At 42.2% G+C, this 18,977-nt stretch overlaps 2 protein-coding genes across 2 annotated transcripts in view; both read left to right on the plus strand.

Moving 5' to 3' along the window:
- Positions 1 to 5,421, plus strand: part of kcnh2b (potassium voltage-gated channel, subfamily H (eag-related), member 2b) — a 187,515-nt gene extending 182,094 nt beyond the window's left edge. Inside the window, exon 22 of the mRNA XM_068343914.1 lies at positions 46 to 5,421. Within this exon, the coding sequence (XP_068200015.1) occupies positions 46 to 432 (387 nt within the window). The 3' untranslated portion in view covers positions 433 to 5,421. The remainder of the gene's footprint in view (positions 1 to 45) is intronic.
- Positions 5,422 to 8,724: 3,303 nt separating this feature from the next.
- LOC137614090 (microtubule-associated protein 4) overlaps positions 8,725 to 18,977 on the plus strand; it is an 82,407-nt gene continuing 72,154 nt past the window's right edge. The window contains exon 1 of the mRNA XM_068343615.1: positions 8,725 to 8,809. The gene's annotated coding sequence lies outside the window, so the exon portion shown is untranslated. The remainder of the gene's footprint in view (positions 8,810 to 18,977) is intronic.

Below are 18,977 nucleotides of genomic sequence, written 5' to 3' on the forward strand. Positions count from 1 at the left end.
GATCAGTCGCCCCCCCCCCCCGAGCTGACTTTTCTTTCCTTGCAGATCCTGGACTCCCAGGGGTTTGACAAGTTACAAGGCAAGTCTCTTGACTCCCTGGAGCCTCAGAACACCCCACTGATCAACCCCAGCCTGGACCAGCGTCCACCCCCTGGACTGGACAGCCTGGGGAAGCATCTGGAGCTGGAGCTGGGACTGGGGACTGGGGCCACTGGGGGGCCAGCAGCAAGTTCAGAGTCAGACTTAGCTTTAGGGCGCGGGGCAGCTGCAGGGTTGAGTCTGGACTTTGGTTCAGTGGCACTTTTGGGGGCCAGAGCAGACGTATGCCCCCTGGACACTGAGAACCAGAGGAGGCTGTCCCTCCAGGAACCACAGACACCCCTGGACTCACGGACACCACAGAGACACAGCTCTGACCCAGGGGGCAGCTAAGACCGAGGAGATGGAGGGATGGGGGGTGGGACAGAATAAGGGGTACACTAGTCTTTGTGGAGAGGAAACCACCCCTGAACCCCTTTAGGACATCCTGCTGGATCATCAATGCTGAACCTCTGACCTCTGAAGACAGGAAGCTGGGGGTCACTCTGTCTCCCCCCTCCTCATGAAGTGTTGGGGACTTTCTGAACTCCTCGATAGTAAAACCTTTAACCAAAACCACAAACAGCAGAGAGGAGCTTCGCCTCTGAATGGACCCTCTCAGCCATTCATGAAGGACGACACAAACACACACCACTGCTGAGAAGAATCCCTTTACTGCTGTGTCCAGCACTGACTGACAGACACCAGGACAGACAACAACAGACAGAATACGTCACAATGAAATAAGTAGCCATTTAAGTCTTGCACTGAAAATCCTATTGACATAATGATTATTGTGTTTGTTCGCGGCGCTTCCGATAAACTCACAGCCTGGTTGGTAAACTGGTTGTAGTGTTAGCTGGCCTAACAGGACACCTGCTGTCCCATTCTGATTTTGGTTTTGTCCCCCCCCCCCGATGTTCTGCCCCAGAAGGCGGAGCTGATGCCCCACCTTCTTTCCCCTATGAGCACACTGTATTGGTTGGTTTGCACCTCAAGGGTGACAAATAGGGGGTAAAAAGCCATGACTTTTCTCAATGAACATATCAGCTTTGCTATCATGAACGTTCAAAGTAGAGAAGGTGTGACCGGCTCACAAGCAGGTAAACTGGCAAACTTAGAGGATCACCATGGTAACAGTGCACCAACAAAAAATAACATGAAGTCAGCAGTGATCTGTTCCTGGCCTGATTTCTAAAAATCAACATGCATTAAAAAAAAAAACACAACAAAACAAAACAAGGTTGTTTATCGTTGTTGAATTTGCTACCTCAGACTTCCCTGAACCTGGAATGCTTCTACCCTGTATATATAACAGTTTGTCACGTGATACACACGTAAAGGTTTGCCAGTTTACAAATGACCAGCCGAATGCGCCATTATTCAATGTATGGTACAATATGCAAACACTGGCAAGGCGGGACGGGTGAGTGGCGTCATTATGTGTGATAAGTTCAGGTCCAAAGCTTTCTGTGTGTGTTTGCCCTTGTTTGTTTTTAGTCTGCAGAACACGTTTAGATGTTTGTTTCACTGGTTTCTACGGTTAATGGCAGATTTCTTGTCTTAACTCCACACTGATTTTATTAGCTTGTGCAGAAAAATGACGGAATACAAAGTCCTCTTTGAAGTACTGTATGTTTGAAAATACTTTATCCAGAAAATTGAAATACCAGAGCAGGGATTCTGGGATTTCACTCAAAGACTTTCCATGACGACAGTGACACTGAGTCTCTGACGTAGGAAGAAGACACAAACCGTTATTACTTCACTCTATAACCACTTTTTGTGTAGTAAGGAAGAAAGAAATAAGAAACGTACCTTTGTGATTAAAACATACAGCAGGTCATCGTGTAATAGTGTATTCATGTGGGGGTCCCATTTCTTGACCTACTTACCTTAAATTGATCATGCAGATATAACCTTTATTCAATAATTGAATAAATGAACAACTCTCATTCATGTTCCCTCTCTAGAACTGACTTTTCTGATTATTCTGACACCACCTGAATGCACTATTTAGTTATTTATTTATCTTGCCTTTTGGTTCAGGTCTGTCCATTCAACAACACTGCAGCATTAAGGTTATTCACGCGTGTAGACGTGTTCATGGAGCCGTGAACTGAACACATTTGTTGTGTATTGACTTGAAGGGGTGCACTGCAACGTCTCAGCAACCAACAAACACATTTGGCAACGTCACAGTGAATGAATCTGTAGGTAATGAATGTTCTTTTGACCTCAGTCGCTGAAGGATGAACAACATTTTAAAGAAAGTTTTCATCAACTCCTGTCGGTACAAAAGAAGCGCTATAATGTATATATAAAAATTAATTTCTTACATTTGAAATTATACATTTAAATCACTGTCCATCATCTGTAAATGGGATAGCAGGATAGGTAGACGATCACATGTCAGCAGCAGTCAGGACGGTCCAGATACCTCAGCGCTGGGAGGGACGTATTCCATGTTCAGAGCAGGTGCAATGATCCCCTTTATAGCGAGATGAAGACTCCAAAGGTCTCCCCTGACCCTAAACCATCCGTCCCACCCGACGAAGCTCCAGCCAGAGGAGGGAAAGCCTGTTGAAGTGCAATCGTCCTTTAACAGTCAAGACTTGTAGCAGCTTAACCGCTTCCATTCGTTTTTAGCACTTTATTTCTTAAACAGTGCAGATGTTTAATAAAGACTCAGGAATTGATGTTAGAGGGTTCCTTTTCTTTGGTCTCCGTACTCAAAACCAACCAATTAGACAAAAGGAAGAATGGATGGGAGGAGCTGGATGTTAACAGAGGTATATGGTGGAATTTCCCTTTAACGCAGAAGTGTGAAAACTGTTTTTTTGCCGCTTGCTGGTTTCAGATGTTGTATTTATTTATTGTTGTCTGATTATCATTGTTTATCTATGGATTGTATTGATATGATTTCTCAAGTTGTCTCCGGTTCATGATTTAGGGGAGCGATTGACGGTTTTCTGTGTGAACACTTGTGTCTTTTTGTTCCTGATTTATGCTTGTATGACCATTCTTAATATTTATTCTATATTTATGAGTGTAAGTGTTTGGTGAACATTGTTATTTTTATTTTTTTTATTTTATTTGTTCTTAATGCACACAAAGTCACATTATGCAGGTGGCCAGCTCTCCCTGCTGTCAGCTCTGGTAGTAACACATGTGCTGGCAGAAAGCCTGACTTCACTGGGAGTTGTAAATGGAGCCGGGCAGTCTGTGATACGGTGTCGTTAAAACAACCTTTGGACTTATGAATGTGACCATTTGAATTTTAGTTCAATTAGTTGTAGACTTCCAAAGGTTGATATGTATTGCGGGAGGAAATGGCTGATTGGTTTCACTGCTGTGGCCACAAAAAAGAAAAAAGATCAATGTCAGAAATGAACAATCTTCAGTTTTTAAGATAATGAATAAGAGTTAAGCTATACATGAAAATAATAAATATTTAAATCTGGAACGGAACAATCATTTTCCTTGAAAATCAATCAGACCAATAGAGAAGCTTGCTGGTGGGGGGGGGGGGGCGGTCATTGGACACTGATGATGAATGATGATGAATATCCTAACCCAGTCAAAATGAATGAGTCTACCTCTGCTCTGAACCCGGAGTCAGGCATGAAGTGATTCTAGCTGCTACGACATGTTCAGTGGTTCAACGTGTGACTGTGGTGAATTTGCACAAGAGAGCTGCTAGAATCTCTTAACTGTGGTGAAAGACTCCCACATGTCCCAGACTGATGAGCTGGCACTGACCATATCCACTCATTTCTAACTACTGAAGCCCATTTGCCTGCTGGCTTTTATTTGCTGGCCCCTGCCTGTCGTTACCAGGACAACCAGTCTGAATCTGATTGGTTGCAGTGCTTTCACTGAGGCGCTGCTTTTCAGAGGTGGGCTCTCCTCTCTGCGTCCATCATACTGTAGCGTGAGTGTTGTTAGTGTTCAATAACAGTCACCTCGTGGCCTGAACTATCTTTACATTCAGAATAATGACCTCAAAACTAGAATGTGGTTGTTTGTTGACCTCTTATTTGACCTTGTACATGGCGATAGTGAAATATACAATGTTAGAGAACACATTTAGGTACTGCATTCTGTATATTTTAATAGTAGAGGGTGCACTTTGGAAAAAAAAGCATGGAGGAATGGGTGTGTTTGTGGGTATTTAGGTAAAGGGTTGCCCCCTTTGGCTTTAATAACACACACACACACACACACACACACACACACACACACACACACACACACACACACACACACACACACACACTCCGGTTCTTCCATACTGCTGAGGTTTTTCAGCTCTGTTCAACTTTCTCTGAGTTCCAACAGATTTGCGTCCTGTATTTGTAGATATTTTGAGCACTTGCTGAGAGGGGTTTCCTACGGTTTACACTCCAAATCTCCTCTGTCACTCCTTGTCTGTACATACAAAACTTTAATTACTTGTAAAGTCATCAACTCTTGGCACTTGTATAGCCAGCACTATGCAGAAACTCAAAACCTTTCTTTGGCATGCTTTGAAATGCAAAATACTATAGAGGAAAATATGCTAAATAATAAAGTCCGCTCTAATTTCTATTGAAATAATCACCGTAAAGAGAAAAATGTAACGTGGATGAAGCTGTCCATGGAGAATAACAGATGTGATGATGCTGATTAAATGTGGTTAGGATGATGAAAGTGAAGACTTTTAATAATTGTGCACAATTTTACTGCATGCTGTGCTGAAAGTCATCCAGCATTGAGAGGGATTGATGTGCAAAGCAGCAGATTTTTGCTGTATGCTTTCAAACTGTGTGTAAAGTGAAACACTGAATTCTTCCGGGTTACGGGAGAGTCATATTTATATATACATATATATTCATAATACTTCCAGGTCATGGAAGAGATGGCCACTGAATAGCTGCAAATATAGTGATCCTAGATAATACAATATTATATTGTATATTTGTATGTTTGGTTTCAGACCACTGTAACGGAGTGATGCATGCATGGCGGTCCTGGGCAGAACCATTTCCCAAGTAGCAAGGAGGGCTTGATTTTTTCTGATCTGGGCTGTTTCCACTGCTGCTTGGAAAGTTAAATTGAAGGCACCTATAATATGAGACAACCAGCTGTATAAGTACAAAAGAGAACAGCTGTGGGATCCCTTCTGACTTCTGGCATCTGAAAACACCTGACTGGTCAATAGAATGTGTAGAACTTAATGACACTAGACCCATCAGATGTTGAAAGACACACAAGAGGGAAATGGTAAAGCTTCAGGTTCTGGTTGTGTGATGGCATTATAATAGTTGAACTTTATAAAATTTCAAAATATTTCTTTCAATAAACCACTTTGAAAGCAAGTGATGATGTCAGCTCTGATCCTTATAGCATTTGGTTAAAACTTTACATGCATATTTCCCTCAGCTGAGTTCTGTCATCACACGCTCCAGGCTGGATTCACATCAGTTTATGGATTCAGCATTCCAGATGGATTTACAACAGCAATGGAGATTTGTTTTATAATGAAGACGGCTCCTCTTGTTATCCCGACTTATGTTGATCTATTATTTTTTTGTCCTTGTTTTGCGAATCTACCATCACCGTTTGGGGTCGGTGAGGAACTGCATCGTGAACCTGAATTAACTGTGTATTTTCCTTTCTTTAACCTCTCCTGTAAAATAAGTATTTCAAAACGAGGAAAAACTCATTTCCATTGCATTAGAATTCCAAACATTAATACCTTGCATTGTATTTCTAGGAACATCTTCCCCTGTTGGCAGTGGGTAGCGCTGTTGCACCACTGTTAGGACATCTTTGGTTTAAATCCACCGGGGACCTTTCTGTGTGTGAGTGGGTTTCTCAGTTAACTGGTGTCTCAACATTTGTGAACGTATGAATGTGAGCGTGATTAGTTGTGTGGTCATTTGAAAAACTGGTGACATGTCCAGGGAGCACCCCCCCCCCCCCCTCATGTGTCCTCATGGCCCACTTAAAGCATGCCCGTGTCTATTTGAATCTTTTGCTGAGGTCGCCTCAGGTATTTGTCACAGTCTCTGTAGAGAAAAAAAGCTGCATGTGAAACGTTTCTCCTTAGTGGGCCCTTAGTGGACCCTTAGTGGGCCCTTAGTGGCCCCTTAGTGGGCCCTTAGAGGGCCCTTGGAAGTCTGGAGCCCAGCTGATAATGGACCCATCCTAGACGGGTCGATCATCAAGACCAGGGGTGTCAAACTTATTTTTACTGAGGCCCACATTGGCATAATTGCACATTGCAGCTAGACAGCAGACTGGACTGGTCACTCAACTCCAACTGTGTGTACAAGAAGGGGCAGAGCAGGATGTACTTCCTAAGGAGGCTGGCCTCCTTCAACATCTGTCCTAAGCTCCTTCTCATGTTCTATCAGTCCGTAGTCTCCAGTTAGCTGTCATACGCCATTGTGTGTTGGGGTGGGGGGGCCAGGAAAAGAGATATGGACCGTCTGAACAGACTCATCCGCAGAGCGGGCTCAGTGGTCGGGCTGAGCCTGGACTCTGTGGAGACGCTTCTGGAGAGCAGGACCATGTCTAAAATTAAGGCCATCATGAACAACACCAGCCACCCCCTACACACCACCTTCTCCCAGCAGAGAAGTACCTTCAGCGGCAGACTGCTGTCACACAGCGCCTCCACAGAGAGGCTGAGGTCCTCCTTCGTGCCCCGTGCCATCAGGGGGTACAATGACTCTCTCAGGAGGAGCGGGGGGGAGGTGGCGAGGTCAGCACGGGGTTGAATATGGATTTAATTTCATTTAAATTAAATTAAATTTTATACTGTTGTATATATATATATATAATTTATTTATTTTTTATACTGTTTTATATTTTAATTCCATTTTATACTGTTTAGATTTTATTTTATAGTGTTTATATTTTAATACTGTAATATTTTTAAATTTTATACTGTTTATATTTTAGTTATAGTTTAGTATATAAGTCCTGTTAGTGCTGCATGTGTCTGTCTGTTAGTGTAATGTATGTCTTGTGGTATGTCCTGTGATGTCAGTGTTTCCTTTTCTCCTGGTGTTTATCCAGTATTATTTGTTATTTAATGCCTGAGCAGTGGATATATGCAATTTCCTCCGGGATTAATAAAGTATCTATCTATCTATCTATCTATCTATCTATCTATCTATCTATCTATCTATCTATCTATCTATCTATCTATCTATCTATCTATCTATCTATCTATCTATCTATCTATCTATCTATCTATCTATCTATCTATCTATCTATCTATCTATCTATCTATCTACCTATCTATCTATCTATCTATCTATCTAATGGCTGCCCTCAAAGGGTCAGATGTAACGTATAGATGTAACTAAATGCAACTCATTTTAATTTGAAATAAATGCAAAATAAATGTAACTACTTCTTAATAATAAAGAATTCTAGACTTATTAAGCTATAACTCTAAATTTATTCAATTTACCAATGTTACAGCTGCACAGTAAAAACAAAACAAAACACGTTTGCGTGTTTCTTTGTTATAAAATAAATACTTTTAATTTGTCAGGTTATGAAATCCACAGAGCTCCATCAAACTATCAATGCATAACGAAAAATAACATCAAACACAAGTTAGGACATTAACTTTGTTCAAAATGTTTTTGTCAAGAGTTAAAATGGGATTAATTGCTGCATTGTGGGAAATGTAGTTTTTGGTCAAAGCACGCTTTTGACCGATTTATTTTTAGACAATCTGACTGTTTATGCTCTTGTGGGCCACATAAAATGATGTGGCGGGCAGCATTTGGCCCCCGGGCCTTGAGTTAGACACACGTGATCTAGACTCACCCACCCGCCTTCACAAGGAAAGCCCCCCCTTTAAAAATGTAATTTACTGTCAGTAGTAGTCGTGTTAATCAATGATGGAAACACTGAACGTGGAACTGACGTTTGTCATTCTGGTCACATGATGTCACCAGAAACTACATGATCTGAGGGAATTTCCACAGTTAACGCCTTTCTGCCCTCCGAGGCCCTTAGAATGGAAACTTATTGTCATTTTACTCTCACACAGGCAGATATAACGTGATAATTAACCAGAATAATTCCTTCACTGACTTTAGATGTATTCTGAACGAGTTGCTCAGGATTCTTGGTTACTTCCAGGTGGAGAGTTGTATATAAGGGACTGGGACAGATTAAATGATCTTGTCGTCATTTATTTAATTCTCCATTGATTAATATCCTTGTAATAACCTACACATTTCATTCGTGGCATTTTCATTTTGTGACCAGACCCGTATTTTCTGTAATAAAGCCAACTCCAGTCATCCCAGTGACATTCCAGTGATATGGGCGGAACCAGGGCGTCTTCCTGGACCGTGGCCGTATCCAGAGCCTCTTCCTCCTGGCGATTGGACCGGCACCGTCCCGTAAAAGGAGTCAAACTTCTCCATTGTGTGTGCGGGACGTCTGTCAAAAGGGCAGCCGGTGACGACAAAGGGGTTGCCCACGATTTGAAAATTGTGATTGTAGACTTTTGTTGCCACTTAAACCATATCGTTAATGCTATTGGCCAAAATGAGTGCCACTCATTATGATCAAACTCTGATTGGAGAATAACCTCACAGGGGCGGAGCAAGTTAGTGTGAGGCCAGCGGAGCGCACACTCGGTGGGCGGACCGTAGCGGTGACGGCGACGCTCGGAGTCTCTTGCTAAACTGTCAAAAAGCGGACAACAAAAACGGTGAGTCACGCAGAAATGTAAACGCGTGTGTTTTATTCGTTGTGTGTGGATAGGTGTCTTGTTTGCGGTGAGTGCGGGCTCTGCGGGCGGACAGCCGGAGACTGTAGCAGTGAAATGACGCTGATTTTGGATGAGTGATCTCACTGCACGCATCACAGCGACGGTGTAGGAAAGTGTTGCCTTCAGGTGCTGCTTAGAAAATCCTGATATGAAGAGCAAAGGGTTGAATGCGCAGTTGTTACTGACGTCACCTCCCTACGAGTTGTCACCCGAAGGGAGTTGTTCGTCGGTGTTGCTGAACGGCTCACACTAACAAAGAACTTTCACTTTTCCAGTGTAGTTTCTGATGAAGGTGGGTGCTTCAGGCGGCTGATGGTGGGGTTTCTGATAATTCCCTGAGCACCTGAATCGAGTACGAGCGTCCCGTGAAGTTACTGTTAGCGGAATGACGAAGTAATGCGAGCTAGCGCTGCTCATTCATTTGGTCAGTGAGGAGGACCGGAGGATGAAGATGGCCTGTGTGGAGCTCCATGTTCAAAAACATACCTTTCTCACATTCAGATCAGAACGTATTGAAATTCAGAGCCAGCTTACTTCATACTTACTAAAGTAGTGGAGTCCTACAGGTTTGGTTTCTGTTAAGGCCTGAGTCGCTCACCACTGCTGACCTAAACCGAAGGTAAGTGGCTCCATCAGCTCAGAACCATCCAGATCTCAACATTTGGGATTCTCTTTAGTGTAATCATGAAACCCACCTGGAGCCTTTGAAGAGGGAGAATGATGCTGATGCTAATGAAGCCCCTACCTACTGAAGTGGAACCTACAGCATGTAGATGGTCAGATGATTCCACCATGATGAAGAAATCCTTGAAGACAAATTTTCGCCATCAGTGAGGATGAAGTTTGGACGTTCTGAAAGGTGATTCCAAACAGACCTCCGAGTTCTCCATAACTTGGTCTGCATCAGGTCATAGTTGACCCTCGAGTGTCTCTAGGATGAAATAGAGACACTTATCATTTGTCTTTGGACCATTAGAGGCTGCAGTAGTCAGTAAAAATAACATTTTACGTCCATCCATCCATTTTCTGTTACCGCTTTATCCCCTGTCGTGGGTCACAGGGAGCTGGAGCCTATCCCAGCTGGCTTAGGGCATGAGGTGGGGGAAACTCCAGGGGCGATGCCAGTACACCACAGAGCCACACAGAGACGCAGACAAACAGCACGCACACACTCACACCTACGGTCAATAGGGGACCAGCCCATTTACCTGAAGTGCATGTTTTTGGAGGTGGGAGGAAGCTGGAGAACCTGGAGAGAACCCACGCAGACACGGGGAGAACATGCAAACTCCCCACAGAGCGGGACGCGAACCCCGAACCACCTTGTTGTGCCGCCCAAATTTTATGTTGTTTTAGGGGGAAAAAAGTGTAATATCAGCTGCATTTAGCTATAAACTGTTGTGATTGGTTATTTGAAATAGCAAGTAAATAGATATGCCCAACAAACCCCTAATGTATAATTGGAGTTGAAAAATGTGTCTTCCAACTGTGTTGTTTGCTGACTTAATGGAAGATTGTAGTCCAAATTTTTTTTATTTTTTATTTTATACACTGTTATAATCCCCAAAGGGAAATGAAGAACGCACACATGTGTATTACACACAACCATACACGGCGCCTTGCTCAAGGACGCTTCTGCAGTGCTCCGGAGGTGAGCTGACACCTCCCACTGTCAGCTCACACTTCAGGTTTTTTTTTGGGCGGGAGCGGAAATTGAACTGCCTATCTTGGAATATTGGACGACCTGCTCTACCGCCCGATCTACCACTGAGCAACTGCTGCCCAAAATGAAACAGGATGTATTCAGAAAGAGTTCAAATGAATTATGTGCTGACATCTCAAAGTCAAACTACCCACCACGCCTTATTTTGTTTTTATTGCAGAGACACTCATTAGAGTGTTTTCCTCCTCTAGGGTACGATGGTCATCCAGGTCATGCTGAGAGATCATGAAAAGCTGTTAGGTGTTCTTTTTGAATGAAATCTAAATGACATTTACTTCCAACTTCATGTCATTTTTTGTGTGTAAGCAAATTGTATTTTTCAAGATAATGGAACACTTTACACATCTGTCAGTTTGAACCTTTCTGAATCCATTTCATAAAGCACAACGCTAATCCCAAACCCTCTCAGTTGATCCGATAATGAAGGGAATGATGTCGGTGGAAGTCTCTTGTGATGAAGTGCAGCCTGTGGTCACTGATCTCACCTGCATGTAACATCCATTATATTTCCACAGCAGAGAGGACTGTCACTCTCACTACTGTCCAGATTACCCTCCAACCCCCCCACCCCTCCCATCCAGATGACTCAGTGAGAAGTAAGAGGTGAGGCTGAACTAAGGACCTGATCCAATCGCAGTCTTGGATGTCCTGTGACAGATATCAGGGGTTATCAGACAAGTCACAGGGTCACTTCCTCTCTGTCCGACTGTTTCTGCATTGTGATGTTAGGTTTCATCATCTGTACAGAATAAAGAGTGGAAAGGATCATGTTTAGTAGCCACCACCTCAATGCTGTGTTTGCTGATGGCTGGATCTCTGAGCTCCCCAGCACTCGTTCACCAGGAGAGGAGTGAGGACGCTGTCCTGTAGCGGGCGTGTGTCTACATAGATCGGTAGTGCAGTGTTTGTTGACGAATCACAAGCGGATTGTCTTCCACTCTGTGCTGCTCTGTACTCTGGTGAGACTTCAGAAGTGAAACTTTAGTCCACATGTGTTAAAGAAATCCCGTTGCACAACTGGTGCCACAGAGAGCAAATATTTCCCCGAATGAAATGTCTGCAAATAAGAGGAACATCTATATTATTCTAATCTGTTTTATACATAGTCGTCCTCCGTGAGCTCAGCTCCTACCAAGGTTTCCTCTGCAGGCCCTCTTCCACACTGCAGCTTTTTGCCAATAAAAAATACCACACTCACTAGTTTTACAGTGGTGCACTGGATTCCTGGAAAAACTGCAAAGATAGAGTCCCATTCAAAACTGGGCTGATGCTGAATTGTTCGGCTAATGTAACCTAATGTGAGCTGAACTGTGCTGGAGTATCACTGGGTTCTCTGATATCTAGTACTTGTGAACTGTTCTGTCACCTGTGGGGCAAATAGATGAGTAACCAGTTAGGTATGCTTCCAAAAATCTAGTCCGTTGACCTAAAAAACAGCTTGACTGAGTTGAGGGAGAAGTTGGTAATTTTTGCAAACACAGAACTTTAACGTCATGCTCCTCATCATCTTGAATAGAGTGTAGTTCCATAGTGGCCATCTTTCAGCAACTGCAGTTATAAAATTTAGTGGGCTGTGAGGTCAAAAATGCTCCAGCTATCTGTCTGACTTTATGCTGTATGGCTGTGAAAGGAGGCTGTGTTTGTTTTTTTTAAAATCCATGTCTAAGTCGAGGTGTACAGTTGTCAGCTCAGAACCCGTTTGTTTTTAACGATGGTTTCATCATCACTGGCCTACTCTCAGCCAGCACGGTGGTGTAGTGCATAGCGCTGTTACCCACTACAAAGTCCCAGTTATGTATTATTATTATTATTATTATTATTATATATTAAGTTGTATATTAAATATTAATTGTTTATTACTTTTTTATTCATCTTGTTTTTCTTCTTGTTCTTGTTCTATTATTATTTGGCTATTAGTCTTGTCCTCAAGAAGGTGAATGATTGCACATACCTCACTATTCAAAGCGTGTCACAATCCTGCTGCTGTGAATGAATTACAAGCTTCAGGTCTTGGCGCTCATTCTTGAGTCACGCACTGGTTCATGTAAGGGAACACAATTCTAACATTTATGAATATATTGTTTTATTGACAATCGGCCTTTTTAAATTACACTGACTTTTAAAGGAACGCTAGGTCTTGTTCTTAAATGAAGACTGCCATTAACCTGTTGTAACTATGGTAACTATTTTGGAGCAGACCATTGTTGGTGTTATGTGTCAAACTGACATTAAAGGGGTTCTATTACGAAAAACACATTTTTTTCAGGTCTACATATACATATTGGTCCTCCCTAGCCCACCCAAATCCTAGAATCTGGAAAACAAACGCTTCCTATATCAATATAAAAATGGAAAATTGTACATACAAAGGAGTTGTTTCATAACAGTGCCTGTCTTGATGTAACAACGTGAGTGATTGACAGAGTGATTGACATTTCCTGAGCCCGTCTGCCAGAACACCCCCCCTTTCCCCCTGATTAGTGTTCATCCCGGAGGTGAACGTGGTGTTCAGACTAAGGCAGCAGTGTGTGGTAATGACCTGGATCAGAGCTGGACGCTAAAAGTTCCTCACAAGCTGTTGAAGTCAGCAGTTGAAGCTAGTATTTGGCTAACTAGTTGGCTCTGCTTTGGTCTGTGTATGTATACCCTGCCTGTGTGTGTCACTGTATCTGTATCCTCAGTCGTAGCAAAAACACACACACACACACACACACACACACACACACACACACACACACACACGTGCACACACACACACGCGCCTGCACACACACACGCACACGCACACAAACACAAACTCAATTCCATAGTCATCCTTAATGTTCTCCACTGATTTCTTTCCCCTTTACAAATACTGTTTTACTCCACAAATCCGCTGTGATGTTTAGTGGTTGGTCTCAGCTCGATCAACTTATTTAGTGTTTATACAATGGAGTCACAAGTCACATGACTGACTGAGAAAGTAGCTCCATGACTACTGTAGAAAAATTAACTGTTATATGATGAAAATTTAGAAAGAACAATAAGAGGGAAATATGTTGTACCAAAATTACTGAAAGCATAAGACTTCCGGACTACCGCTAAATGCGAGTGGACAGTGGCACGTGTGAACCACGGCTGGGGGTGTGTGGCCGGTGTTGACAGAGGGAGCTCATTAACATACAGTCTATGGCCAGCCCCTTCAAACGCGGCGTCCCGATTGAAGTAGATTAGAACTATCTAATCAGTTTAGGGCAAATATTCTGTAGTTGGACATCTGGCTGCTGAATGACAGTAATTTAAAAAAGCATAATATCCAATCCAGTTTATTTCTATTGCACAATTTAAGTAAACACAAGGTTTCCAAAGTGCTGCACAGTCAATAAATAAAGAACACAACAGATGCACCATAAAAACAAGGAACACAATGTGATTAAATAAAATATAAAACAAAAAATACAATAAAATACTGTAAGTTAGAAACTGAGGTAAAATCAGATAAAAAAGTTCCCATGATATGGGACCTTTTTATAGAATGTCCATACAAATGGAATGTTCTCTGAAGACATGAAGCTCAACCGTTGGAGGCCAGAATCCTTCATTGATAAGGGGCGTCTCAAGCTTGGAGTGCCCAAGTAGCTTTTGGTGGACTCTCAGTACCTTTATCCTCAGTGCAGAGGCTGTGGCATTTCTGTTGCAGCATAAAAATAAAAAGACGTGTCACATTAACTAAATGAGAGGAAATACAGACAGGGAAATAACAGAAGGGAAGTGTGAGTCAGGAAATGAGAAGGAAAGGAAGAGGGAAGTATTTAAGTGAACAGACCGGTTCAGAAGTCTTCTGTGGATGTAGAGCCGCTGAGCCACGCCTGAAACAAAAACTGATCTGCTGTGAATAACCTCGCTTCTCCTCGTGTGGTTATCCTGATTGGCTGTCTGTAAAGCGATGGCATAAACCTTTGAGTTGAAGTTGGTCCAGGAGGAGAGTCTGGGACTGAACTGATGTTCAGTAGGGTCCTTCGACCTGCAGCGGGGTACTATTCAGGGTCAGCAGTGGAAATCATTACTGCTCTATGACAATTCTGCTGCTGCTAGAGGACATGGGTCTGGGACAGCAAATCCATTATTGTTGTTTTTTCTTAATGATGCTCCTTCAGCTTGTTCTAATTCTCCTCCCAGAACAATAAAGTCTGCGTTCCTTTTTAGCTTGCTCTCAACATTAATTATTGTCAGAGCTTTTACCGATTTCTTGCCTGCTGCCTCTTCATTATCAGTGCTGTAACCCCAATAATGACCAGCGAGTTCTTTGGAGGTAGCACTCACATCAGGGTTGAAACATGCTCGAGACACATTAAAGGGAAACATTGTTGAGTCCTCAGTGGAACCGAAACAGTCGTCATAGACATAGTGATGTAATAGTTGCTCACCCATACATAACGCTGATGTTAGCCGTTGTTGGTGTATCACCCGTGTGTAATGAAGTTATTTGACAATAATTTACAACTGGAAGGAACCAAAGTAAAACACAACACTGAGACAACCTGTCCTTCACATTCTCACCTGCTGACCCCATCCTCCCTGCATTGGAGAGGATGGACAGGACTTACTACTAGATGCAGCAGCTCACCTTCAATCTGGAAGAGTCTTGATGGATCAGAACAAATTAGACAGGTGGTTCTGATGCTACAGCTGATGGATGTGTTCATTACACCTAGATGTGACCTGGAGGTACCAGAGCAGTGGGTGTCATAGAGGACTGAGTGTTTTGACTGTGGTCAGTGTGTTGGTTGTGGTACTGGTTGACTGACTGGTCAATGTGTTGGTTGAATGGGTTTTTTGGGAGGGGGATTTCCTCAACCATCGGAAAAAACACGCATCTCAGGATCATCAGGCAGTGTTCATTTTACCTCAGGAAAACAGTGCATCCCTGGGATGCACTTCAAAAAAAATTATGCATCCCAACATGACGTTTATGTATCCCAAAAGGAATAAAAGAACATGCAGTAGAAGCCGTAAGCAAAGCTTGAGTTTTGCCAATAGAACAATATAAAACCAAACAAACTGTTAAATTGAATGATTTTATTAATAACGACGTCGTAAGTGTTTTAGTAAAAAGAAAAAGTAAAATTATCTATTAGTTTTATCAAATGTAAAGCCTGGTAGTCATTCAAAAAAACAGTTTTAGAAATAAAGAAAGAATGTAATAATTTTTTTTTTCACTTTTGCTTTTCACTCAGTAGTTTTATTTTCCTTTAATTCATATATTCTCCTGTGGACACTGCACCAAGCTGACAGAACCTTCTCCACACAAAGCTCAGTAATATCTGCCAGTAATATGTGTTTTTCTTCATTAACTTTGGATTGTTTTTTATTCAAGAAAGCACTCATTGTCACTTGCTTTTCTTCAACTTCTGCATTTTTTCGGAGGCTTGATTACAATCAATCAATCAACCTTTATTTGTTTAACACATAATAACATCAGCAGACATTTCAAAGCGCTTTAACAGATGGAGAAACCCAACAGGTCGCTTATGCTTACTCTGGAGAGTTTAACTCGTCGTCCTCTCACTGCAGCTCCTTAAACAAGCAGACGTCGTGTTGCCATTTGGTCGATTTTAATAAAGTAGAGTCACGGAGGTGCGTCTCATGATGTGAGACTCACTGGAGATTAAAACATAATGACGGTTTGAAATTTAAGTGGAGAAATTGATAAATTCTGAATATTTTTGTTGAATGGAGGGGCATTTTTTCCTCGTATTATATTGAGGAAAAGGTAACATCAATTGTTTTTGTTATTGTAAGTATTTAAAGCTTTTGTCTCGGGTTATCTGATGATTGTGCGTCCCTGTCAAAAAATGTGCGTCAAAGACGCAAGGACGCACGCAAACGAGAACAATGATCAGGTGATGATGGGCAGTTGTGGAGGGGCGCTCAGGTCCTAGTGGATCAGGATTAACTCTCCACCAGTAACTCGTCATTTGGTCCCCGCATAAAAAAAAAATGCAGCCCCACGACAGTGTTTTTGAAAAAATATCCGTCTACACGTAACCGCATAAGTGCACACAACAATATACTGTATACTCGCCGTTTTCAAAAAAACTTCACTTTGGCTGGCGTTTTCGAAAAGTTCCGTTTTCGTCCCGGATATCTGCATTGTTGTGTGGACAGAAGGCCTAACCGTAAGAAAAAAGTTTTGTTTTCAAAAAGCTCCGGCTACGTCTGGACGGGGCGTCAGTCAGAGTTGCTGCAAAAGGCAGTGAATCACTGGTGACTGTTGCGCGGAAAGTTTAATGCCTTCAACCTGATCGCTGTGATTCAGATGTTTTATACCAAAGGATCCATTCAGCCCCTGTCCAGCACCTTTTTGCTTTTCTCTACAGCTGTCACAGGTGTGAGGAAGTCATTCATCAGCTTCGACTGCCTGAAAACCCTGTCTGTTTGCCGAGAGCTGATGGTTTAGCAAATCTTCATTACATTAGGTTGTGCTGTACCTGCTTTTCCAAATGGTTTACAGCAGTCAGTGTTGCTCAGCTTCAAATGATTTCAAACTGTCTTGACTTATTAACAGTCACTTTGACAGAAGTCACGGCCTCATGAATCCATGCACTGGTTCACCCTCTCTTCTTTCATTTCACATCTCATGTTCAGCCTCTTCTACATGAATTATTGATCACTGATAATTGTTTTTACATCCACATGCACATTAAGTGCGGACTGATTAGTGAGGGAATGCAACAATCAGTCTGTGCTTTAATAATGATACCCATTTTCGATTATTATTTTATGATTGGCTTCTCAAACCCTAGTATGTGTGTATGTATATAGTTATAACAACATGTCTTCTGTGAAAAGCTCTGATTTACCACAAAGTGATTTCCCCACTGTGGGACACAAATAACACAAATTTCCCCACTGTGGAACAAACAAAGGTTACCTTAAATGTAAATACAGTCAAATGAAGCTTGTATATTATCATTTTTGTCACAAGGTTCTTGTTGACAAAATGTTTGTCAAGTTTTAATGAAATCATCTCACCAACAATTTGAAAAGGACCCAAGAGCCCTGATAAGACTTTATCATTTCATAGCTTTGCCATATGACAGTGGTCCCCAACCCCCGGGCCACGGACCGGTACCGGTCCGTGGGTCATTTGGTACCGGGCCGTTCAGAAAGAAGAACTTATTTACTTCCGTTTTATTTATTTCGGAGTCTGAAAGACGTTAAATTTGAAAAGTGACGTCTGTGTGGAATGAAGCACTGACAAATTCATGCGTCTGTCCCGCTTGACAGGTCTCGGTCACGTGACAGGTCATCAACACACACACACAATGAAGCGCCCATAAACGCACCAGTGTTCTGGATTAAAGTTGAGGCAGATTATCCTGAGATCGCTCAAAAAGTATCGAAAACTCTGCTACCATTTCCAACCTCCTGTCTTTGTGAAGCGATTTTCTGCTGTGACCGAAAACCAAACCAAACTGCGGAGTAGACTAGACATGTGGTACATACTTCAGGTGTCATTGTCTCCCGTTACCCCTAGATCAGCGGTCCCCATCCACTAATTCTCATTATTGTAATTACTATTATTTGATTGACTTGTTCACCTTTCTATTGGAAATGATCAGTATTTCTCCTGCGTTGAATGAACTGATTGTAAGTCGCGAAATTTCAAAATAAACCTCATCAGTGCAGTCACTTGAATCGAGTTTTTAATGTAATTATTTCTTATAATTATTTTGTTTACAGAGACGAAATAGAGATGTTGATTATCAATTTATGAAAAAAAGTTTGTTTATTGTCTGTTGATGTCTACATTTTACATAAAACCACTGCGGTTGATTTATTATTAAACTACAGCTGTCCTGGCGTCATTAACTATTATCGAGCAAATGAAGACCGGTCCGTGAAAATATTGTCTTAGATGAAACAAAAAAGGTTGGAGACCGCTACCATATGAGACCAAAAAACACACATTTATGACAGTATTAATGTGTGTGTGTGTGTGTGCGTGTGTGTGTGTCGGGGGATTGGAGGGCTAAGTGTGTGACATTGCGTGACAGAATCAGATTGAATGAGTGAAATGATGGAGGGATGGAGAGCAGAGAGGAAGAGTGGGCCAGTGGCTCTAATCTTCATCTCTCAGCATGAGGAGCTGGACCAGTGTGTCTGTGCTGTCAGCGGGCGAGGCTGGCCCACTCAGGGGTGGATGGAGGGGTCTTTCATTCAGGGTGTTGGTCAGTAGTTCTGTAGACACATGGGTCACATCATTTCCTCATTCTACTTATTTTCAGGGACATTTTTTCATTGTCTAAATGACTACTGTGGAAAGGTGTTTATCCGTGTAAGGAAAAACACTAATTTAGGCAAGTGACACAGGAAAGCTTTACTGAGACCACGTTGAAAGGA

Source organism: Antennarius striatus, chromosome 20 (assembly GCF_040054535.1).
Source record: "Antennarius striatus isolate MH-2024 chromosome 20, ASM4005453v1, whole genome shotgun sequence".
Taxonomy (NCBI): domain Eukaryota; kingdom Metazoa; phylum Chordata; class Actinopteri; order Lophiiformes; family Antennariidae; genus Antennarius; species Antennarius striatus.